Below are 15,587 nucleotides of genomic sequence, written 5' to 3'. Positions count from 1 at the left end.
AAAAAAACATTTTAGTGGCTAGGAAAGTGATGGGAAAAAGTATGGGATAATGGTAGATAGAAGGGAAGACATATAACCCCCAAGCAAACAAAAGAGGATGAATGCTCATAGTCTTGCAACCTCCCCACAAACAAATTGGAATGAACGCTCGGTGACTATCACATAAGCTTTGAGCAATCAAATCTGGATAAATGTTCAGTAAACAGGAGGAGCCCTAGAAATTACTGGATTGGTAAAGGTTTTCCCACTGGATAAAGAGAGCGAAAGCTCAGTTGCTGTTCAGCTGAAATTTCACCTTGCTTGATCCAGTTTGCCATATTTGCACATCTCCTGATTCTGTAGATAATGGTGCCCAAATATTACTAAACTTAGGGAGAGGGGGCTGAATTATGGAGGGGGGGAGCTTATGGCATTACAGTGCTTAGCCTTGTTGCAGACATTACTAGAGGTGGCATAGGGCTCCTGCATTCGGCTCCATTAGGATGGGTGCTTACACTTTTATGAAATTTCATAAAGACAGTGAGGCTCCGCACAGGTCTGCAGAGATCAGATTGCAGACTCCTGAGTCCTGTGCTTGAAGCAGATCGGTGATTTGGCTGGCTGATGGCGATGATGGAAACCTATTTCTCATCAGCTGCAACACAGTTAACATCTTGATAGATGCCTGATTGTCAAGAGAAGTGTTTCAGTGCAGTATTAACAAAGCGCAGCCTCTACGTCTCAGATATATTTGCTTTATTCCATTTCTACAGGAGGCAGGTTTGAACTTGCCTGTCCTTCCCTGTGTAGACAACTTTGATCCCCTACTATGCTTAAGTTTGACACAAAGCTCATATAACCATCTCCAGTTTCCTCATTGTTCTTCACTTTCTCTTTGGATGTGGGCAACACACTGCTCTTTTCAAAATGGACACTCATCAAAACATTGATTACATTTGTTTCCGTGCGCCCCCACCCCACACACTACAAGCAGTTTCTTGTATTTACTTCATGAGCTTTCATTAAGGGTTTCCAGAATTCTTTGGAGAAATAAGATTACAGATCCTTGCATTGCTGATTGTCCACGTGTACCTGGAGCCTATTAATTTTTGATAATAATTACATTCATGGCCAGGGCAAAAGCCAACACAGAAACCTCTAATGGATGGAGGCTAAGATGGACAGGATGGAATTCCTGCTCCTTAATGAGAAATGACCTGAAGAATAATGATACCGCTCAGCATGCTCTGCATTCCCAGTAGGTGAACTTAAAAGCTGACCTCTGGCTACTTAGGGATCTCCAATGAAATCTGTTATTTCTGCTGACTGCAGCTTGACCTGGTGGCTTCAGGCACCCAACATAAGGATTGTCTTGCTGATCAAGCAGACGTCCAGCCAGCTGAGCACATCCAAGAGTGGCCAAATAGATGCACAGGCAGTTCATGGGAGCAGGATGACATACAAAGCTGCCTTATACTGCGTCCGACTAGTGTTCTGTCTAATCCAGTACAGTGGTACCTTGGTTCTCAAATTTAATCCGTTCTGAGAGTCCGTTCGACCTCTGAAACAGTTCAAAAACCAAGATGCGTATTCCAATTGGCTTCAGGAGCTTCCTGCCATGGAAGCTGCATCAGACATTCGGCTTCTGAAAAACATTCGCAGACCAGAACACTCACTTCCAGGTTTGTAGCATTTGGGAGCCAAGCCGTTCGACAACCAAGGTACCACTGTACTGACAACACTGACTGGTTGAGCTCTCCATGATATCAAGCCCTGCCTGGAGATGCCAGGAATTGAACCTGGGACCTTTTGCATGCAAAGCATGTGACCTTTTTGCCTTTTACCTCTGTCACTAAGCTTACAGTCCTTCCCTAAAAGGACTGAATTTATAACGGTATATTATACGTTATCGGTAGTGTGTAATTTCAACATTTATCCGGCAGGTTTTTTAATATATAAAATGAACCTGTTCCCCTTATGTCTACTGGGGTTAGGTAGATCGGTCTATTTTTGCTCCATTTCTGCAACCTCTTGCGATTACAGTGGTACCTTGGGTTACAGACGCTTCAGGTTACAGATGCCTCAGGTTACAGACTCCGCTAACCCAGAAATAGTACCTCAGGTTAAGAACTTTGCTTCAGGATGAGAACAGAAATCATGCTCCAGCAGCGTGGCGGCAGTGGGAGGCCCCATTAGCTAAAGTGGTGCTTCAGGTTAAGAACAGTTTCAGGTTAAGAACGGACCTCCAGAATGAATTAAGTTCTTAACCCGAGGTACCACTGTATTATTTTTAAACTGTATTTAAATTTATGGAGTTTTAGTATGCCTTTTACTGTAAAAACAGTGCCTTTTTCTATGCATTTTATCCTAAAATATGCATTTGTGTATACATTCTTATGCATATTTTGGTTCTTTTTTAAAAAAAAGCCGAAAACTGTATCCCAGATTCAAAGATGCCCTAAACCAAACGATTACTGTCTGGACTACAGTCCAGAAAGTGTGAATCAAGCTAGTTAGCTTTAAAATGTGGACCACATGAAACCCTTGAACATCCTTTATGCTTGTCCTATCAACCTGCTGTAATGGGATCTTCATTTTCTCATAAGAGCTATAAAATCTGCCCCACTAGTATCTCTCTGTCTGAGCATTCCATGCTTAATTGCTCAAACATTTTCATCTAGAGGGGAAGCCAGGCTGGTCAATCAACAGAACATCGAATGCAGAAAAAACCAACAGAACACCTTAACGTCTTAAAAAACAAACAAACCAGCAAATGCTTTGACAGTCACTTCATCAGATGCAGACATTTATGTGTCATAAAGCTAAGCAGAATTTAAGCACCACACAATGATACCCTTTTCAGTAGCTGCAAGAAACTTTATAACATGTTTGGCTGTATGTGTTGGGTGAGCATTTAGAATATTGCAATTAAATTTCATTATTAGAACTCTGAAGTCAGTTCCACATCTGAATTGTGTACACTCAAATATTGGAACATTTCTGTCAGCTGTGATGCCAAATACGTGGTTTTAAAGGTGTGTGTGTGTGTTTTGCCTTCCCTTTCCCTTTTGTCTTATATTTCTCTGAAAATTAGTTGTGTCGCTTCTTTGAGTTTTGCTCAATATTTTATATGTATATATAAAGCCACCATTTTATACTTGCATTTTGATACTGCACTGCTTCACTTCAGCTTTTTCCTATGCATACTTCAGTGCTGTTATCTTAGATCCCTAATTATACATATCGCAGGATAGCAGTTTTCAAATTACTGATTCCAGAGCAGTCTCTCCCTTTCCAGTCAATAGCGGTGCCTCCACACACAAAAAGGGGATTTAAGTAGGTGAATCTGCATATGTGTAGGGAAAAGGATGGGTAGTCTTTTTCAGTACCTTTTGAAAGAGCAGGCAGCTTGAAAGAAATTATGCTGTTCTCAAGATCATGGGTAGGCAAACTAAGGCCTGGGGGTCAGATCTGGCCCAATCGCCTTCTAAATCCGGCCCATGGACAGTCCGGGAATCAGTGTGTTTTTACATGAGTAGAATGTGTGCTTTTATTTAAAATGCATCTCTGAGTTATTTGTGGGCCATAGGAATTCGTTCTTTTTCTTTTTTCCCAAAATATAGTCTGGCCCCCCACAAGGTCTGAGGGACAGTGGACTGGCCCCCTGCTGAAAAAGTTTGCTGCCCCCTGCTCTAGATGATCCTGATTCAAACAAAACCACATACTTGGAGTTCATGCTGAAATATACCCATGCCTCAAATTGCTCTGTTCGTAGGCTTAGTTGTTGCTTTTTTAAAAAATGGCACTGAGGCAATTAATCAAGAGACTTAATAAAACTAATCAAAGGCTTTTGTGATGCAAATCTTAAAATTCATTTCTTGGAAGTAAGTAGTCAGGCTATTTGTGGAGTAAGGGTTGATGTAATAGCCTATTTACAGTGACTGGCAGCTCTTTTGCACATGTATTTCATGTGGTAGGGAACTGGGGCTCATCGCAAGTCTCTCGGGCTACAACTCTAACCCCAATTACCTGGGAATAAGCCCCACTGAATTCAACAGGATTTACTTCTGAGAAGACAAAGTTAGGATTTTGCTCTGCTGTATATGAATGAAATTTATTACGGTCCCAGACCAGATTCACATACCGTACTAAGCGAACATAAAACACAATAGAATTATGTTTGAATTAACAATTGACTATGACAATAAACAATATGAATATGACAGCCATTAGAAATGTGGTTTAGGTCTTAGTCTCTAAAATATTATCTAGAGTTTGCATCTGAGGCCTTAGTCTTTGTAATAGCACAGCTTGTTCTCTGAGTTTTTTGGCAGCCACACAAAATTTGGCCACCTTTAGCATGATCTTTGGATCCCTTACCTCTATGAGGGATTTTAAGCATTGAGGTTCAGACCCACTTGGAATTTTATGTATAACAGGGGTAATAAAGACTGAGCGTATATCCTCATAAAAACGACATGAGCAAGACATGAGCAAGACATGAGAGATGGTTTCCACCTCTGTCAGGCCGCAGGGGCAGATTTGCTCCGCATACAGTTTACCCACCTATCTGCCCTGCAATAAGGCAGATGGCAGCACAATGAATCTCGCAAAGGTGAACGATTGTCTGTATTTAGATATTTGTAATTTTGACATATATATTGCTGGGATAAAACCTCTCCCGTTGTCTTTGATTGCTGGGTGCTTATTCATCTCACTCACGTGACACTGAAATTCTACGTCCCAGATTCGTTGACGAATTGTTGCTCCGGCTTTCCCATAAACTGCGACTATCAGTGCCTGTGGCGAAAACCCCAAGCCTTTTAGCTTTTCGTATAATGTAGTTTTCCATTTTGATTGATAGGGATCCAGTAGGGTTAATCTGTGCTGTATACACAGGAGCATATGGGTATTTGATGCTTCCATTTGCAATTGGCATGTTCCATCCCACATGTGAGAAGTGGATTGTGTCTTGACCTTGCTTAGTTCCACTTTGTATATGTCTCCTTTGCCGATGGAATCATTAAAAATACATATACAAAGAAAATAGATGAAATCTGTGTATTTTATTCTAATTTATATTAAATATATGTTTGCACTCCTGGACCTTCAAGGTTAAAGTGGGCATGATCTCTCCCCTCACACATGCTGCCCTCTGGAGGACTGGAGATAGGAGGTGTATATGTGAAGAGGAATGGAAGTTGTACAGTTAATGTGCACAATAACCAGCCATTGTACGCATTCACCAGGCCTCATGAAGAATGTGCACATCATTCTTTCATGAAGAGAAAATTATACACATTTCCCAGTCAATATACATGGGATATATAATATATACGGGAGAAATGTTTAGGCTTCCTGTAGCTGATAATGGCGATTCTGTTGGCATGTGTGAGTGTCTGTCCAAAGGCCTATGGCAAAGGCTGAGGGAGGGGAAAGAGGCTCCATTGATCCCTATGTGGATCCCCTTTCACCTGTAGATGAGCATGTGGTTGGATTGTGCCCTAAATAACTAAAAGGAGACATAAAAAAATCTCAGAACCTGAGCAGAGTAATACTTTCGAAATCCAGTGGTTCAGAAATGTCCTTAATGTTATACTGCATTTTATACCAGTTGTGGGGAAACACAACTGGAAGAGTCCTGTTGCTTAAGGGCTTCCTCTAGGCATCTGGTTGGCCACTGTAGGAAACAGGATTACAGACTTGCTTGGTCTGATCCAGTAGTTTGTGCTCTTTATGTTCTTTAAATGTTCACTGCTGTGTTGGAATAAGGAAAAGCAACCAATGTCACCAGAGAAAAAATATGCAGCATCCACCGTCTCTCATACATACACTTCTATACACAGGATTTGCCCTTTCCTTTCTTTGCAAAATTTCCACTTTCCCTTCAGCTGTACACAGCTTACCCTTTCCTAAAACTATGTTTAAAAATCTTGTATATTGTGTAGAATTATGAACAGATGATCACAGATGACTGAAGGAACCAACTTATCAAATTCACCAACCTGTGCATGCATATTAGGCATCATAAATAATTACAGTGATAATGGAAGGAACAGTGGCAATCAGATTTTTTAAGGGGTGGGTGTGTCAGAGAGAAACAAAGAGTGCAACCCTCCCTGGAATGCATATTATGAAACAGTTTTGATAACCAACTTTAATCATTGCGGTATCAGTATGCTAAATTAATTGTCTGAGAATGACTCTTCCCTTTTACATTGCTAAATTATAGTTCATCTCCTCAAAGTACAAGTGTCTGACAAATAAACTCCCACTTTGTTGTTGTTTAGTTGTTTAGTCGTGTCTGACTCTTCGTGACCCCATGGACCAGAGCATGCCAGGCACTCCTGTCTTCCACTGCCTCCCGCAGTTTGATCAAACTCATGCTGGTAGCTTCGAGAACACTGTCCAACCATCTCATCCTCTGTCGTCCCCTTCTCCTTGTGCCCTCCATCTTTCCCAAAATCAGGGTCTTTTCCAGGGAGTCTTCTCTTCTCATGAGGTGGCCAAAGTATTGGAGCCTCAGCTTCAGGATCTGTCCTTCCAGTGAGCACTCAGGGCTGATTTCCTTAAGAATGGATAGGTTTGATCTTCTTGCAGTCCATGGGACTCTCAAGAGTCTCCTCCAGCACCATAATTCAAAAGCATCAATTCTTCGGCAATCAGCCTTCTTTATGGTCCAGCTCTCACTTCCATACATCACTACTGGGGAAACCATAGCTTTAACTATAGGACCTTTGTTGGCAAGGTGATGTCTCTGCTTTTTAAGATGCTGTCTAGGTTTGTCATGACAAACTCCCCCTTAGGTTCCCTAATATTTCACCTTTGCCAGCTGCTTCTCCCTCTCTCCTTTTTAAAGAATAAAAAGCATTGAATACTCTTCTTTACTTCTTTAACACCAAGCAGGAATAACAAACGTTAGGAATGACCCCTACAAAACAAAGAAAAAGCACTTGATTTTTCTTTCTTCCTTTCAGATTTTGGCTCAGCCAACCACAAGTAATTTATATGAAGACATTCAATATGGCATAACCTAAGTATTTTGCGAAAGGTGGTGCTGATCTAGCAAAAGTTACATAATTAAATTAGGGTGAGATTTGTACCGTCAAATACTGAAAATCCCTCACAGGTTCATTGATTTGGAAAATTAGTGAATCCTCTTCAATAGGCACTTAAGGACATTGCCTCTTATTTAGTTGTGCTTAAAAAGATAAAAAGAAAAAGCCTGTGATTCTGTTTTATGAATATGATGCTCAGATAGATTACTTAACCCATTAAATATTGTGAGAACATTTGGAAGGGGTGATAAAAAAAGGACTCGTTTGCGCTGCAGCAGTTTTAAGGAAACACCCATATACAATCTACAGTTAGGCACAGGGGAAACAAAAGGGCGAGAATGGAGGTGAAGGGGTAAGCAAGGAAACAAGGCTGTTTCAGTCACATGTTCTTAGGCCTGGGCATGGTCACAACCCAGCGCTGCATACTATGACTGCAGCCCTGGTGGTTCTGTGCACATGATGCAGGTTGGCTTCCTCATGCTGCCCTCTGGATACTCCAGGTCCACTCTTGTTCTCCAGGCCTCCCTCTGAGGAGAGAGAGAGATGTGGCTGCTACAGTGTGGTGTAGTGGTTAAGAGCAGTGGACTCGTACTCTGGTGAACCGGGTTCGATTCCCTGCTCTTCCACATGCAGCTGCTGTGTGACCTTGGGCTAGTCACACTTCTTTGGAGTCTCTCAGCCCCACTCACCTCACAGAGTGTTTGTTGTGGGGGAGGAAGGGAAAGGAGATTGTTAGCCACTTTGAGACTCCGTAGGGTAGTGATAAAGCGGGATATCAAATCCAAACTCTTCTTCTTCATCCCAGGGGAAAGCCTTGCTGCGAACTGTGGGATGGGGGAGAGAAGTAGCGAACAAGGGATGGAAGTTGGTGGAGCAATGGAAGGAAGGTGAAAAGCCCCCTGCAGGCAATCAGGACTGACTTGTATTAATGGCGATGGACAAGTGGGGCAGAATGGATGGAGGGGGAGGAAGGCACCAACAGAGGGAGATGGGCTGGTGTGATGCTGTCAGCTCCACCTACCTTTGGCTCTGGCCCCACCCATGTTTGTTTCTGGATCTACCCAGCCCCCAATAGATTACCCCTGAGGAAATGTGGCCTTAAATAGGAAAAAAAAGAGAGTTCCTTGTCCCTGCATTAAAGATCTGTGTAGTCCTCTCTTGCTACTCTTGGTGCCAGTATGGTGTAGTGGTTAAGAGCGGTAGACTCGTAATCTGGTGAACCGGGTTCGCGTCTCCACTCTTCCATATGCAGCTGCTGGATGACCTTGGGCCAGTCACACTTCTCTGAAGTCTCTCAGCCCCACTCACCTCACAGAGTGTTTGTTGTGGTGGAGGAAGTGAAAGGAGAATGTTAGCCGCTTTGAGACTCCTTTGGGTAGTGATAAAGTGGGATATCAAATCCAAACTACTACTACTACTACTACTACTACTACTACTCTTCTTCTTCTTCTTCTTCTTCTTCTTCTTCTTCTTCTTCTTCTTCTTCTTCTGCTCCACCTGAGCACTTGGCCTCAGCTTTTTTCAGTGTATGCTCAGTTATGGCCCAAGCAGTCGCTTCAAGAAGAAGGCCTCTGTGGCTCACATTCGGCAAGCAGCTCCTCCTTAACACCTTAATATGACTTAGTGCTTCTTCCACTGAGAGTAGCCTGAGTGTTGGAACCTTGAGAAGGAGGTGCGGTACCTGGGCTATGACCCGAAGGCCTATGGTCCTCGTTGAAACTAAGCAGGCTTGAGAATCCCATGTGCGCCTCCTTGGGATATATGGAAGAAAGGTGGGATTTAAGTGTGATAAATAAATCAAGTGTAAGGTGGAGGAACTTTCCTTGAAATGAACATCTGGGCTTTGTGGAGAGCCACTCGTGTTTGGGTGCCAAGGTAGATGGTGAGAGAAGGGTGAGCTATACTGGCTTTTAATAAAATCACTCTGCACCCTGCATTCTGTACCCAGGATAATCAGGATTGCAGCCAAGGTAATTGCAAAGAGCCAGGAAGTTATTTTATTTAGACTGCAATTCTTTAGGAGCCCCAGTCAGATTTATTTTTGAGCAGGTTGCGCTGTTAAACTTCACAGAAGCCTGCTCTCCAATGTGTGCTAGAAAATGATGAGTTATGATGATCAATGCCCAACAAATATTATGATTTGCAGCCCTCCCTGGATTAAAACCTATTTATTCTCCATGAATTAAAGGGAGCCGGCATGCCAAGCATTTTTGGTGTGCTCTGTTATCTGTTGAATTAATGGCTTCTATGTTTCTGGGCATACGGGCAAGGCTGACTGTGCACAGGCCACACTTTCAACCACTTGTTCACCAAACAAGCTGAAATTTATATCTTGTTAATTGGCTCATTATTTCCTTTTCTATTTCTTACCATTTTTTTCTCCCTGGTGTCACAGAAGTTAAGGGCACACAATACCTGTCTCAGGTATTTGGTCATAATTAGAAAAAGAGTTGGTCACTGCATGTGGTGAACAGGATCACAACCATCTGATGAATCTTATCAAATGAGTTCATTTAATGAAAGAATATAATTTACAATCAAAGCAATTTATAGTATGTATCAATGAGAGAATTTCTGAGCTGAGGGTTTACGGATGCTTTGAATTTTCTCTCTCTCTCTCTCTCTCTCTCTCTCTATATATATATATATATATGAGTCTGCAAATTGTCTTCTAACTAGGGATGTTAGAGAATTCTGCCATAAGTGGAAATAGGAGTCAAAATCGCCACAATTTTCATGTCAAGAATGAAACTCACACGAGTGCATATGAGCAGTAATTACTATTGCTGATTTTTGGGTCGATAATATGTAAATAATCATGCAATTTTCTGCTTTGTTTTTGACATTACTGGAGGTTGTACACAGCCATCATGACCAGTAGCCATTGATAGCTTTAGTCTCAATGAACTTCTTTAGCCTACGTTCAAAGCCATCCAAGTTGCAGTGCAAGTTTTACAATGCGCTAGGTGAAGAAGTACCTCCTTTTGCCTATACTGAGTATTCCAGTATTCAGCTCTATATAAAAAAATACAAATAAAAAAGTAGGGCAGTAGCTTTATTAGGATCAATCAAAAGGTAGCAAAATGGTGGGCAAATTTTCAGGTTCTTCAGAAATCTTCAGTCTGACAAGATTCTGAAGAACTGAAAAGCTTGCTTGCTCTTTTTAGTTGTAATAAAAGCATTATCCTACTGTATATTCTGGGTTGTTGGTGTTTTGTTTTTGCAGGGGAGGTGTCTTTAGATAAATGCAGGTTCAGGGTGCTGCATACCTGATTACGGAAACTGTGCTGCTCCTTCTTAAGTCTGTTGTTCACACACACACACACACAAAATCAGGATATTAGTCATGACTCTCCTGGAGTTATATGTATTTAGCTTGGTAGACTCTTCCAAAGTGTTTACTGAATCTAAAAAGTAAAGGACGTTTACCTGAATGTTAAGCCTTCCTTTCCTTTTCTATTGCAGTTATACAAGCAGAGTGGTTACCAATGGGATGAAGGCACAAATTAATAACCCAGAATTGAAAGTCAGAGGAATGGACCCACACGTCAGCAACTTAATTGCTAAACTGCAACAATTTAATCAGGTAAGTACTCAAGTTTCACATTCAACCTAAAAGGAAATATGGAATTGAAACAGAAATTTGTAGTAATTATAAGAAGCTTGTACATATTGACGAACCTGGATTCTGCAAAGAATTAAATATGTCCTGGTGTATGTCAGCTGACCAGGCAAGGCTGCATCCAGCCATGACAAATTCCCACAGTTGCTTATGACCCATAATTCCAGTAGTTTTGCATTTATCACTCTCTAACTTCTGAGCAGGTTTCTATAAAATTGCACTAAGTTTATAAAGGCTCATTGCCCTAAAAAACAACAACCTGAAATACCTTGCATGAATTACAGCAGGGCCACGTTGGATCCTGTGGCACTACAAGTAGCCAGTAAAGTTTTGCTGAAAGTGATTCTTAATTTTCCCAATCCAGAAGAAAAAGATAGTCTGCCAGTAGGTATGCCAAAAACATGATGAATGGGCGCCTGCTTAAGTGATTCACTTGAGCTCTGTGGGTTATGCATGGCTGTCTACACAGAACTTCAGCTAGTCAGTGCTGAATATATTATGGCTACATAATACTCTTCCTCCAATCCACTGCTTTGCAAGTCGCATAGATGGTGTCAATCCAAATTAGCCAGCGCTACCTACCACATTTAACAGCAATCGATTTTCATTTAATGTAAGCATATTTTCTTGTCCAATTTGAGGAAACGTGGATAATGGCATCTGCAGAGTTTGTAATGACAGAGTAGCATCTCCTCCCTAATCATTCACCATTAGAGAATAGGTATAACTTTTGACAACTGCTACTGGCTGTAATATTGATTGCGCTGATTAGTGTGGAAAGGAATAGTGTATATCATGCAAAACCATGGCTCAAATTAGCTACTTTTTCTTCCAGTTGTGAGATGTAAGACAGGGTCATCTAGGAGTTCTTCGTGATGACAAAGAACAACATGATTAATTTTGTATGGCCAGGGGAGTGTGGGCAAAGCACCAACAACCACCTCATGCCGCACAGTAAACCTTTTTTTTATTAAAAAAAAATGAGTGGAGTTTCCAAGATTGCTTGTAGTATGACATAGGGACCTATCGTACAAGTGGGAAAACGTCAGACATCCCATTGGGTCCAAGCCATTGAGTGACCCTTGTGTAACTCTTTGTATTTCGTCTCTTCAGCACTAGTATACTAAGAACTGCACCTTCTCTTCGCAAAACAAAAATTCCACAAATGACATGACATCCTGTGCAATATATCATGGCCGCCAATACTTGTTACCTCCTTGCAGGAGAGATTCTTTCTGTGACTTTCTGTTGACCTTTAAGAGAAAATGATCCTTAAGTGAAGTCCTTCCCCCCAACAGATGGAGATTTGTAGTGGGTAATTGACTGCGTGGATTAAACAGAATGCTTATTATTGCCTTAAGATGATTTGTTGTTAAGTAATATAAATTACTTTGATCATAATTTTAGTGAGATTTCTTCAGAGATCAAAGCATCAAAGAAGTTGTTAAATTTCTCTCTAACGCTTTCAGCATAACATCAAACATGTGTTGCCGTTTTCTTAGGGTGTTTATCTAAGGTTGGATTAATTTATGAATAAAAAGCTCACACTCAGAAGATGATTATGGCTGCAACCCTTGTACACATTTACCTGGGAAGGAAGCCCCATTAAACACTTGACGTATACTGGCATATACCCCCAGTTTTTGAAGATAGTTCAACAGTTTTGGAAGAACAATATATTCCCCTCTCTTGTGGTTAATGGTTGAATGTGGCATTGGTGTAGCATAGCAGGCTAAGCTATTCAAGTACAAACCCTGAAGTCTGTGGTTCAAATCTCACTTCTGCCATGAACTCGCTAGCTGGATTAAAGTGAGCTGCTTTCTCTGTCTCTCTGCCTCAGTCCCCACCCCATCTGCAAAATGAGAGATAATACTGACTTAACTTTAAAGGTAAAGGTAAAGGGACCCCTGACCATTAGGTCCAGTTGTGGCCGACTCTGGGGTTGCGGCGCTCATCTTGCTTTATTGGCCGAGGGAGCCGGCGTACAGCTTCCAGGTCACGTGGCCAGCATGACTAAGCTGCTTCTGGCGAACCAGAGCAGTGCACGGAAACACCGTTTACCTTCCTGCTGGAGCAGTACCTATTTACCTACTTGCACTTTGACGTGCTTTCAAACTGCTAGGTTGGCAGGAGCAGGGACCGAGCAACAGGAGCTCACCCCGTGGCTGGGATTCGAACCGCCGACCTTCTGATCGGCAAGCCCAAGGCTGTGTGGTTTAACCCACAGCGCCACCCGTGTCCCTTAACTTTACAGGGCTATAATTAGAAAATCCATGTGAAGCACTTGGAACACGTGAAAGCACTATACATTTTTTGTTGTTATCAACATTCGTATTATGAAAGCAAAGTTGCAATGCTATTTATTGGCTGATAGAATTACTATGTATTCAAGTAGGGGGCTCCTTAGCTGCTATTTGGACCCTGGAGTGCTCCTAGGCTCTGAACCTTTCTTCAAGGAAACCCTATTCAAAATAGATTGGCTGCTCTCCTAAAGTTGAAGCACTTCTGTCTTGTCTGGATTAAGCTGCATTTTATTGGCCTTCATCCAGCCCATTGTTACCTCTAGGCACTGAATTCAGGAATCACCCATACCTCCTGCTCTCTTTCTCTAGAACAGCCCATGAAATTGAACCTGTTTTTTTATTTACAGTAAGATGGCATAGTTGGGGACCCTATATTTAAGTTTTTAATTTGACCAGAGGTTTTCATTTCTAAATCACCTCATCACCTTCAACAATCACTTCTCCAAGAACAGTGGAGGAGCCCTTGATGAACAATTACTTCTGCAGGGCATGGGCCATTACAGACTACTAAAACAAGGCTATATGAAAGCAGTGCAAAGTAAATAAGTCATGTCCATGCCAGTCCCTGTCAGAAGTGTGCTTTGCCACGCGCAAAGCAGTTGCCTTTGTTTCATGACTTGAAGAAGTTTGCATTCAGGATTGCGCTTTCATTAACCCCCACAAGTGACACAGCCATTTCCACGGCCACTGCAAAGAATAATGTCTGCTTGATCACTGTGTCCAGCTAAACCAGTATGTGGCATTTCCAATTACATCAGCAGTTTAGCAGAGTAAGTTCCTCTCTTACCAATTAGGCAGAAAAGATTCCTCCTCTTACTTTATTCCTGGGTGCATTTTAATTAGATCTGTAGGCAGTCTCTCTGCTAACGTGCCCTGCAGGCTTCAGTGCCATCAGTCTTGAGATCACTTTGGTTCTTGTTATGATCATGTGCTGCTTCAAACTGAAGTGACTCATTTAAAAAATCTTCAGAGACCAAGCTTATATTTGGGTTTCCCTGCATCTCGTTTTATTGTATTTTGGTTCCTTAAGAATGATGTATAAACTATACTGGAGAAATCACGCCAAGATGTGTGTGTATATTCTGAGCCAGTTTATTTTAATTTAGAATAAATAACACAGCCACTCTCACTTTCAGTCGTGCCTTCTAAGATAGTCATGTGTTCCTAGACCATAGCTGTCAACGTTCCCTTTTTTTAAGGGAAATTCCCTTATTCCGAATAGGATTTCTCATGAGAAAAAGGAAAAGTTGACAGTTATGTCCTAGACCACCATTGGTCTAGCTAGGCAGCCTGGGGTTCATTTTACTAAGATTTAAAATATGGGAGAACTTGCATGTGGAGGAAGGATGCTTGAGGAATCTGAACGTGGCAAATTCCAATGTGAAGTCACCCGATCCCTCCCTCTCAAACTAATGTGTGGGCCAAAATGTCAATATTATTCAGATTTTGCAATTTTCTACATATTACAGTGCTGTTCTCAACTAAACAAAAAAAGGCGAAAATGCATTGTTTCACAATATATTGAGAAATGTTTACTTCACTGTACTTTTTTTGGAAGAAAATTAATTTATAGATCCTATTTGTGAGAAAATGCATTAAAATGCCTATTTGAATATGAATTTTCATGCAGATTTTTTTAAAGGCAGATTAGTGTGGAAGTAGGATAGAGTGACATGTGTTACAAATGAACGTGTGAAATCAACACAGCAGAAATAGACTGATCATTTCATCCCTAGTGTGAAGATAAGTCCAAAGTCAGGGATAGGAACCTGTGAGTGTCCAGATGTTGTTGGAGTCCTCCTCCCATCAGCCTAAGATGGAAAGACCAGCAGTCAGGGATGATAAGAGCTGGAGTCTAAGAACACACCAAAGGTCCCAGGTCCTCCCTCCCTGCCATAGGAAGTTGTCCTGTTGGACTTCAGTTCAAAATACTGCTCTTTAAAGACAGTGAGAAAGTCTATCAAAAACAAAACTAGTTGTATGCACATCATCAGTTTGTAGCAAGAAGCTAAAACTAAAGCTTTATTCTGTACAACTAGATGTTGTTTATCTGGATAATCTGACTGTTGTGAGGATTTGCCGTGCACTGTCTTGAGTAGAACAGCTTTTGCTGTGACTTTCCTTTCAAGGCGGCCCCAGTTCACCTATCCAGGAGCCAAGACTGCTGCTGCTCAGTCAGTACAGGAAGAAGCAAGGCAGGGAGCAGCTGCTACCACCAGCCCAAGGCCTAATGAAGGCTTCAGAAGCATAAACATGAGAGGTGTGGAAAGGGGCTTCCTGGAGATAGAGGAGCAGAGAACACCTCTTGGCACTTCTACAGGACCTTCTCCCCCTATCTGTTGGGAGGCAGAGGGACTCCTAAGAAGTGCCTATCTGGTTTTCCCAACTCTATTGGACTAGGATTTGGGAGGACCTGGCCATTAGGAGTGGCCCCAGGGTATCACAAGACCTGGATCTTCCACTCCTCAAGCTCTGAAGCCTTGGGGAAGAGGGCTATAGGGATGCACCAACTGGGAAATTGTGGTTGTGCTGCCAGGAAAGAGCAGGTGGAGTTAGGGTCTGATCCTGCATTTATATAGAAAGCTCAAGAAATCATGAGTAACTACACTTTGCTTTTCTGGTCCA

At 41.8% G+C, this 15,587-nt stretch overlaps 1 protein-coding gene across 2 annotated transcripts in view; it reads left to right on the top strand.

Moving 5' to 3' along the window:
- Positions 1 to 15,587, top strand: part of LOC128414531 (glypican-5-like) — a 402,464-nt gene that overhangs the window by 224,010 nt on the left and 162,867 nt on the right. For both annotated transcript variants that reach the window (XM_053389946.1, XM_053389947.1), the window contains one exon: positions 10,503 to 10,623. In XM_053389946.1, the coding sequence (XP_053245921.1) occupies positions 10,503 to 10,623 (121 nt within the window). The remainder of the gene's footprint in view (positions 1 to 10,502; positions 10,624 to 15,587) is intronic.

The sequence above is a fragment of the Podarcis raffonei genome, chromosome 5 (genome assembly GCF_027172205.1).
Source record: "Podarcis raffonei isolate rPodRaf1 chromosome 5, rPodRaf1.pri, whole genome shotgun sequence".
NCBI classification, from domain to species: Eukaryota; Metazoa; Chordata; class Lepidosauria; order Squamata; family Lacertidae; genus Podarcis; species Podarcis raffonei.
This window is presented reverse-complemented; position numbering and strand designations above follow the sequence as displayed.